Here is a 10094-nt window from a genome sequence, read left to right on the forward strand (position 1 = left end):
CATCGGAATGAAACATTAAAAATTAAGGATTGTCGTTAAGAGTGACGTTAATGTATAATAAAGAAGAAAAAAAAAAGCAAGAAAAAAAGAAAAAAAAAGAAAAAAAGAAAAAAGAGAAGAAAAATAAAACTAAAAAAAGGAAAAAAAAGAAAGAGAGAAAAAAGATAAAGCTCTCAAATCGTCATCTCTCAAAGACGATTTCAGGAATACCCTCAAAAGGAGCGCTCTCGCGGGTTTCTCGATACACGGTTAGGTGGTGGTTTGTCTGAAGAGTCGAGAGAGGGTGCACGCGCGCGCGCGCGTGCCTCGGATGGATTATGGCGCTTGCGCGAATGTATACTGTGTCGGCGTCGGCGTCGTCGCGCGCCGGGGGCGTCGCACCATCGTCGTCGGCCACCGGACCGACCGTCCCGTCTCGACCGAGCGAGACGAGAGGAGTCTCGCGTCTTGGCCAGTATCAAGCCGGGAGCCGTGGTCGTTGTCGTTGTCGTCGTCGTCATTGTAGTTGAGAGAGAGAAATAAAGAGAGAGAGAGAGAGAGAGAAAGAGAGAAAGAGAGATAGAGGGAGAGAAAGATAGAGATAGAAAGAGATATAGATAGAAAGAGAAAGAGAGAGAGAGAGAGAGTGAGAGAGACGGACAGATAGAGAAAGAGAGAGAGAAAGAGAGAGAGAGAGAGAGAGAGTTCGATCTTCTCCCTTCCTTCTTTCTCTCAGTGTTTCTCGATCGTGTGTTTGTTTCTTACTAGTGTGCGTGCGCGTACGGTGGTGCGTAGCACCGTCAAGGAGGAGTAGGAGGAGGAGGAGGAAAAGGAGAAGAAGAAGAAAAAGAAGAAGAAGAAGAAGAGAAAGAAAAGAAGGAAAAAGAAGAAGAATAAGTAGGAGGAGGAAGGTGATAAGCCGAAAGGGAGGAAAGGAGGAAAAAATATCCTCATCGTCGTTGACGCTGTTCGTTGACGTTATCGTCGTTATCGTCATCGTTGACGTCGTCCCCGTCGTTCCGGTCGTCGTTGTCCCCGTCCCTTTTCCCGTTTCCGTCATCGTCTTCGTCGTCGTCGTCGTTGTCGTTGTCGTTGTCGTTGTCGTTGTCGTTGTCGTTTCCGTCGTCGTACTCGTCGACGTGTGCAAAGGAATAAAGGAGGAAAAAAGAAGGAAAAAAGGGAAAAAAATGGGGCGTACGCGGGGCCACGAAAGACGGATCGATCGCGAAATAAACGTACGTCGGAACGACGGCGTGCACTACTGAGGAGACGACCTTTCCAACGAGGCTCGACCCGGAACACATTTTGACTCTGATACAAATCTTTGACCGAACTTTAATCTGTCTCTTGCAATTAGCTTTCCCTCGAATACATTGAGGTTATCTCTCTTTCTCTCTTTTGTCAATTAGGTCGGACCACGTTTATACGTTCGTTTGTACGTTCGTACGTTCGTTCGTACATTCGTACGTTCGTTCGTTCGTTCGTTCGTTCTTTCGTTCGTTCGTTCGTTCGTTCGTTCGTACGTACGTACGTACGTACGTACGTACACGTTCGTAGGTACGTTCGTACGTACGTGTATACGCGTACGTACCACGCATACTCTGAGTTTCTACCGCTCGCGCAGTGAAAGTGATTTCGTTCGTTCCAACGACAATTTATTTTTTCTTTTGATCTAGGGGTGGGGAAGGTGGTTGGTTATAGTGGACAATCGGGGGGGGGGAGTTTCTACCGTATCTCTCTTTCTCCTTAACGAAGATCGTCAAAGCAGCTCGCGATGACATCGTTCGCGATCAGATGACCGTCGCTAAGGCTTCAAGGAGTGCAAGGAAGAACGTATATGTGCGAGAGTACGAAAGAAAAAGATAGAGATAGAGTTAGAAATAGAAATAGAGATAGATAGATAGGGAAAAAGGAGAAGGGTGAGAGAAATAGTTAAGGATAGACGAAAAGAAAGGAAATAAAGGAAGAAAGGGAGAAAGAAAGGAAGTAAAGAAGGAAGGAAGGAAAGAAGAAAGAAAGAAAGAAAGGAAGGAAGGAAGAAAGAAGAAAAGAAAGACGGCGTTCGATCGAGTCGAGAGAGACAGACTCATCTACTTGAGAATCTCGGTGCTTCTTTTATCGTCGCGATCGTGAGTGTGCCTCGTCGATAGGACCATAAAGAAAGGGGTTGCTCGTGGAAAGAGAATTAGAAGAAGAGAGAGAGAAAGAAAAGAGAGAAGAAGTAGAAGAAGAAGAAGAAGAAGAAGAAGAAGAGGAAGTAGTAGTAGTAGAAGTTGGGAGAAAGCGGAGAAAGAGAACCCGTAGTGCTCTCGAGAAGACGACGACGTTGGGTAAAAGACGGAAAGAGAAAGAGATATAGATAGATAGATAGATAGATAGAGAGAGAGAGAGAGAGAAAGACTACAAATATAGATGCAAGTGTGTCAGCGACGTAGAACGAGTTGTCTCGAGGTGTTGCAAGGGTTAGGTCGTCTCTAAGCAGAAAAAGAGGAAATTGAAAAAGATCCTTCGTGAATCGTCAATAAAGTAATCAAGTTTTTTAATTTTGTCGAAACGAAACGACGAAACGATTACGTACGTCTTTCGATAATAATCGTAATCTCCGAGACAGTCATTCGTCTATCACATCGAAATCTAACATATCGTAGATTTGTTTATATAAAAGAAGAAGAAGAAGAAAAAACGAAAGAAATAAAAAAACAATCGTCGCTCAGTCAGGACGAGCACGTTGTTCACTGACGGCCGTCATATCGTATTTTCCCTCGCTTTTTCTCCCCGGAGCCCTTTCTCTCTGGGTCCACCTTCTCTCTTTGACTGACGCCCACGCACGCATACCAAAGTGAGCGTGCGCGCGTGCGTGATCACGTGCGATTGCAGCCAATGCGCGCACTTTCTAGCAACAAAGAGCTACGGGAAGCCGGTGGGCAGTAAACAAGTGTAACGTAAAGGAATTTTTTCGATGTATCCTTTGAGACCCGAGATGAAAAGTATTTAATAACGATCAAGAGAGAGAGAGAGAGAGAGAGAGAGAGAGAGAAAGCAAAGGACAAGAAAGATTACTTCTTTCGAAAAGGAATAGCGAGAATTAAAAACTTTTCGATTGGAGAAAGAACAGAAAGCGACGAGAATGTACACGAAGTATTGGATGTTAAGGGCAAATGCAGCGGCTATGGCCCTGATATTAATGACTCTTTTAATACTCGGACAGGCAGCGTTGTCATTCGTTTTGGATGGCTCGTCGACTAGTTACGCACAGTTCCGAAAGTGGAACGCCGCATTGAACGGTAGCTTAGAGTTCGAGTTCAAGACCGAACAGGGCAACGGTTTATTACTTTATACGGACGATGGTGGTACCTACGATTTCTTCGAGGTTAAACTAGTTGAAAGCGCGTTACGGCTTAGATATAACCTCGGTGGAGGCGCGCAGATCGTCACCGTGGGCCACGACCTCGGTGACGGTCACTGGCACAAGGTACAGATAAGCAGATCCAACGAGAATACAACATTGACGGTAGACGGTGTCAGCGCCGTATCAACTTCGCGCGGCAAGGAGTTTGAATTTGGAAAGTTGTCCGGTAACTCGGACGTTTACGTCGGTGGTATGCCCGGTTGGTACAACAGCAAGCTTACCCTGTTAGCTCTGCCGAGTGTCATCTTTGAACCAAGATTCAATGGATTCATCAGAAATCTCGTTTATGCTGATGCCGAGAGTTTGGTACCAAGGAGACAGGAAATGAAGAGCCGTGACGCCAAGGTAAACAACGAGACATATCGATTCGATTGATCTATCGAATCTTTCATAAAACCTTCCATGTCTACATATACATACATACATACATACATACATACATACATACATACATACATACATACATACATACATACATACATACACACACATATATATATAAAACACATATATATATAAAACTGTATAAAAACATTTACCTCACAGATGAAAAAATGAAAATCGAGACAAAATTTAAATTCTATTTTCATTTTCATTCTCTCTGATTTATTTTGGAATATGCGCGTGTGCGTCTATCCTTTTAATATACTTCTACATATATTTTCGCCCACGCACTACATTCGTACGTGATCATGATACTTTCATCTTGCGTACTATGACAAGTAACGTCGGTGACACTGCGTGCGCGCGCTCATTCTCACCCTCGTACGATTTACGACTTTCTCTCTCTCTCTCTTTCTCTTTCTCTGTCTCTCTCTCTCTCTCTCTCTCTCTCTCTCTCTCTTTCTCTTTCTCTTTTTATCCTCCCTCGACGAGAAACGTTTTTCCTACGTATCGTCACGCTTCGCAACCTTGACATACTTTTTAACTTTCCCGCAAAGCACGTTCTCACCCTAAGCGTAGACCATTTACCGTTTTGTTCTGCGATAATGCACCCTTGCTTTTCTTGTAATGTTTGAAAAATGCACTACTTTTGTTATAACTATACGACTACTCATATACATATGTAAAACAGGGAAAGAGAGAGAGAGAGAGAGAGAGAGAGAGGGAGAAAGAGAGAGAAAAAAAATTTAGTAGAATAGGGTTCTAGTCTACATTTAGAAACGAAATCAGTATTTAGAACGATGATATTATAACATATATATATAAATACACACACACATATATACACACACACACACACACACACACTCACACACACATATATATATACACACGTTTCTGTCCGTTCCACTTTCGAGAACGAAAACGATTCCTTTCACGATGACAAATCTTCCTCTATCTTGCTCGCACTCCCGCAACGTTGTCCGCGCATAAGCTGCAGATTAAACGACGATGATAACGTCCTGAGCGAGTTAGTTATATCGTTGGGAGGCTAACGTTTCTCTAACGGTGCCACGGATGCTTTCTGACGGATATTCTCGATTTGTCTCCTTATCTAACAAGCTCGCACGTTTACGTTGCGTTCTCTTACAATTCGTAGACCTAATGCGAACGAAGCAGAGCGCATAGAATAATATTATGTGATTTTCGTTCGCCATAGAAATGAATAAATTTCCACGAAGTTGATTATTAATGGGATAGGAAAGAGGGGGAAAGGGCGGGGAGGGAGTATTGTTTAATCTTTTTCAAAATACTACACTTTTGCAAGAGGTCGTTTATAAAATGTACTTTATTCTTATTTATTATTTATTCTTTATTTCCTTCTTTCTTTTTCTTTTTATTCCTTTCGTTTTTACAAGCGCAGATATTTAAATATGTACATTTAAATTTCTTAAAATGTTTAAATACATGTGTTTGTGTGTGTGTGTGTGTGTATGTACTGTGGGGATACTCATACTATACCATGTAAATTTTGCTCCTTTACATTATACATTACACAAATATATATATAATTCATTTACAAAGAAAAGAGAGACACGGCGAGCAACTCACTGTGCAGAATAATCAGAAAATTATGAAGAGTCTCTTTCTACAGCATGACTTTTACGTATATATATGTGTGTGTGTGTGTGTGTGTGTGTATTTGTTTGTTTGTATACATGCGAATCATATATATACACGTATATAAAGTTAATATAATTATAATTATTATTTAGAGAAATTTAAATGCATTTTATCTACACATGTGAGCATTTTATTTAATTGGCTTTTTACTTTTCTTTTTATTTTTCTTTCTTTTTTTTTTTTTTTTTTTTTTTTCTTTTTGGAATAAACGAATTCTCTAATATTTTCAAAAGAAAATAATTAGAACGTCGGCATTTGCTTTTGATCGGAAGTTGGCGCTTAAAGAAAGTGAGGAAGGGTTAGAGGGGGAAGGTGGTGGTGATGGTCGGGATGGCAGGATTAAAGAAAATAACTTTCTCCTTTGTACGTCTTAAAACTCTTGGGCAAGCGAAGAAATTACTTTATCGGTGGGACAAGTTTACATTTGGAAAGTTTTCTTGAAAGTTTATTTGGATCAAGCGCGTTTTTGTAGTTACACACTGTCCGATACACACTTTTTATTTTCTCTAATTAATCGCATTAAATCGGCGAAACGTTTAATCGTAAATTTTTCTCCCTCTTCTTCGTTACTTCCTTTTTTTCTTTACTATCGATTAAGAAAGAAAAAAAGGAAAAAAAAAATAAAAAAAAAAAAAAAAAGAAATACGAAAGCAAAAAAAAACGTTCGAAGATGGCGGGGTCAGTTTAAAAAAGTTGTACGAGCGAAACGAACGAATTCGATTGGAAGGTACAAAGGGGGGAAAGGGAGAAAAGTAGGATGACGGGAGTCGAGGCTTAAGGGAGGGTAAAAAGGGTGGTTCTGGATGTTCCGAACAGGAACGATAATCATCGGTAATAGAATCGAGTTGGCTCGCGTATTCTGATGTAGAAATGACCGTTACTGATTGCCAGACATTAACATCATTGTTCCATCGTTATTCCTGTAATGTACTTAGAGCACGAAAATGTACGGCCATTGGTTATAACGGCGGTGGCAGTAGTAACACTACTACTAATACTACTAGCATCACCATAACCACCACTACTAAAGCAAGAGGCTTGGGAATCATGGCTGTTCGAGCGAATAAACGTATGTACATTGCCTAGACTCCACGTTGGTGTAACAGCGGAGATACATAACGATGATAAAAAATGAACAGTTACATATGTATATGCGTAGGTAACGCGTGTGCGCTCCTCATTAACATCGTTCACTCATTATTATCTCCACTATACGATATACGTGCAAATATGTATATATACCTAACACCTGGGAAGGGTACCTGAATGATTTTTTTTCCTTTTCTTTCTTTCCCTTTTTTTACTCATTTATTTTTCTATGTTAATAACGTTATCGATGCACGTTTCAGTAAATCGTGATTTTCTGTGCATACGGTTAATATCGTGGAGAGAGAAAAAAAAGAGAGAGAGAGAATTAGCCTCGTTCAAATATTATCACGTAAGCTCGGAGGTTGTAAAGAAGGCAATGAACTGCTGCATTGTTGTTACAGTATTATCGAGTGTTTTACAGTCACGTGTAACGAACGACTCTTTGATTTTTCTATCTTTCGTTTTATAATTGATGCTCTATGCTACGCGTGGTTTTGCAATATATAAAAAAAATCAAAAATGAAAAGGGAGCAGAGAGAAAGGGGAAAGAGAGAGAGAGAAAGAGAGAGAGAGAGAGAGAGAGAGAGAAGAAAAAAACGTTTCAATGATATTTTCCAAAATTAGTTTCGTTGAATGTAAATATCGATGTGGAATTTATCTATGCGAGTCTTCAAACGCGAGTCCTATAGGAACTAGTTGGATTAATATTTATTTACGTAGGATGAATCAAAGAATTATTCGTACACAATCATTTTACGTTTTTTATTGCCGTGACTATTTATCAATGTTTTTTTTAAAAAAAATTTCCAAACATAAGCGCGCAGGGTACACACAAAACTCTACAAATCTGTTCACAATTTTCAGGGTGCACCGCTATGCGTTCGTTTTTTTCTTTTTTTCTTTTTTTTTTTTAGGAGTGGGCGGGCGGGGGCCATGATGTGGGTAGGGAGGTTGGAAAAAGGAGAAATAATAAAAATAAAAATACAAAAAGAAAATAGAAAAAAAAACGGCAAAGAATGAAAATTGTGCCGTTTCAAAGAGTTTCCGTGTAATTTCGTGGACTACTATAATAATCTGCAGGATTGCGCGAACGAAAGAAAACTTAATTTACGACTTTCCGTCGAGGATTTTTTTCTGTGAGCATGCAACGAAAAGTTCATAATTATATGTATGCGCATATATATATATATATATATATATATATATATATTCATTATGATTTTATATTTGATATCATTTATTTTTGTCCAGCTTGAATTCTTTTTCATCCATTAAAATTGGCACGATTTATTAATGCGATATTTTTTGAACGATAACACGTAATATATAGACAAACACGTGCATATATATATATATATATATATATATATACATATGTATATATACACATATTTCAACAAACCATTTCTGAAAGCTTCGTGCGGGAAGTCAGAGAGAGAGAGAGAGAGAGGAAAAAAAAAGATGGGAGAGAGAGTAAGGGTGAAACGAGAGGAGAAGGTTTCTTTTCCGTCAAGCTTTTGAGTGCAGAGCACGCATTGCGTGTTACGTTCGTGCGTGAAATTGGCCGATAACAGAGCGCGTCTACACTGATCTGTACTTCATACACAAGGAACGTTTTTCGTGTGGAAAAAGGCGAGCCACTTTTCTCTCTTTTTCCCTTTCTTTTTTTTTTTTTCTATGAATTAAGTGCCTTTTTGTTCCTTGTTTTAATTCCACTACCATCTATTGTCGTTTGTCCCATTTAATTTCAAATTGAATATAAAAACGAAACAGCCTTCGTTATTTCGTTTTTTCCTATGGGGAGAAAAGAATCGTAAATATATACATATAAATATATATATATATATATATATATATATATATATATATATATATATATCGAGTTCCCATAAAGCTTTCTATATGTTTTATTAATAGGAGTTTAAATATATTCGATTGAGACGTGCGATTTCGAAAACGTAACGTTATCTAATATTTAACTAAATTTATATATGTATATATATCGCGTCTCTTTTTGGTATCAAATATAACGAGGACGATGCAGGTGTAGATAATTGAATTCTTGGTTTACTTATTCCTATCTGTTTGTTATTTTATTATATACGAAGATATATATATATATATATACACATATATCTATCGTATATAGAAAGTAAGGATTTGTATTTTTTCCCTATTAATTTATCCCTAAACAAAGAATTAATATAGAAATAATAATAATAATGTCTGTGGCTCGTGTTTGATCAAAGGCAGCAAAAAGGAAGTCAGAAAAGTAGAGATAAATTTTTTTTGTTCTGTTTCTTTTGCTTTTTCTTTTTCTTTTTTCTTTTTTCTTTTTTTTTCTTTTTTTCTTTTTTTTTTTTACTACGTAATAAGGGATAATTTCCTTTCTCTTGGCGCTTTATAAACGTTACGAACTTTTTTAAAGGATTTCTCTCTCCCTCTCTCTTTCTCTCTCTTTTTTTTTCGAAAGCTCGTTATCACGTCGCTCTGGGTGGCAAATAAAAAAGATGAAGATTAGAAAGGACGGTAATTCGTGTTCTTACGTTATTGAAAGGTCAAATAAATGCATCTTCCGACTCGTTTGAACGTTCGTTCGTAACATGCTTCGTATAAACGAGAAACTATTTTCGTTAAGATAATTCAATTTTATCTTTCCCTTTTTCTTTTTTATTTCCTTTTTTCTTTTTTCTTTTTTTCTTTTTTTTTTACGATTTTCATGTCATTCATACACGGCTCTTCGTCGTCGGGCCCGGGTATCGCACTCTTGTCCGACCTCGAGTATCGTTTAAATGGACACGTGGATAGCCATCCCTGCAATAACTGACCGTGTTCCCTTGGGACTGAAACTGCTTTTTAATTAAAAAAATTCACCGAATGAAATTGCGATTCCAAACTATCTCCATAGCAAGCGACGTCCGTTTTCTTTTTCTTCTTTCATGAAAAAAGGGGGCGGAAAGAAGAAAAAATAAAATAAAATAAAATAAATTAATAGGTAGAAGGGTAGAAGGGGAAAGAAGACATTTCCCTTTGAATCGTTCGGATGAAACGATGGCCGTATGACGTGTTACGTAATACATAATGTATTTATGATATATGATATTCGTACAGTTTGTGTACGGGGCCAAAACAAATTTTATTACGAATTTCATACTATTTAAATATTACATTTTAATATTGTTCTAGTTTCTACATGACTGATACCCACCTTTTTTGGTTTTCTTTCTTTTTTTCTTTCTTTCTTTCTTTTTTCATTTTCGAGGATGACCAGACACGATGACAAAGCGCATTAAATCGGATCTTTTACTCGAGTTTTCTGTTTTTCTTTTCTTTTTTCCTTTTTTCAGTGTTTTCTTTCTTTTCTTTCTTTTTTTTTTTTCTTTTCCCCCTTTTGTTTTCATTCGTTCCTTTTTTTCTCTCTTTTTCTTTTTAATTTTTTTTTACGACGTCTATGATTTAGTCGGGCAGTCTCGCGAGCTTACCTCCTCCCCGCCCCCAAACCCACCTCACCTCGCCCTCCACAATCCACCCACCGTTTATCGTTTTTACA

General features: G+C 38.2%; 1 protein-coding gene across 11 annotated transcripts in view; it reads left to right on the forward strand.

Annotated features, from left to right (window-relative positions):
- Nucleotides 1-1702: 1702 nt before the first annotated feature.
- The window catches only part of Nrx-1 (neurexin 1), a 261548-nt gene continuing 253156 nt past the window's right edge, over nt 1703-10094 (forward strand). For all 11 annotated transcript variants that reach the window (XR_014982659.1, XR_014982660.1, XM_035876972.2 and 8 more), the window contains exon 1: nt 1703-3733. Coding sequence is in view for 9 of the 11 variants with exons in the window: in XM_035876972.2 (XP_035732865.2) it covers nt 3107-3733 (627 nt within the window). In the remaining 2 variants the exon portion in view is untranslated. The remainder of the gene's footprint in view (nt 3734-10094) is intronic.

This window comes from Vespa mandarinia, chromosome 10 (genome assembly GCF_050613455.1).
Source record: "Vespa mandarinia isolate Hongniang chromosome 10, ASM5061345v1, whole genome shotgun sequence".
NCBI lineage: Eukaryota > Metazoa > Arthropoda > Insecta > Hymenoptera > Vespidae > Vespa > Vespa mandarinia.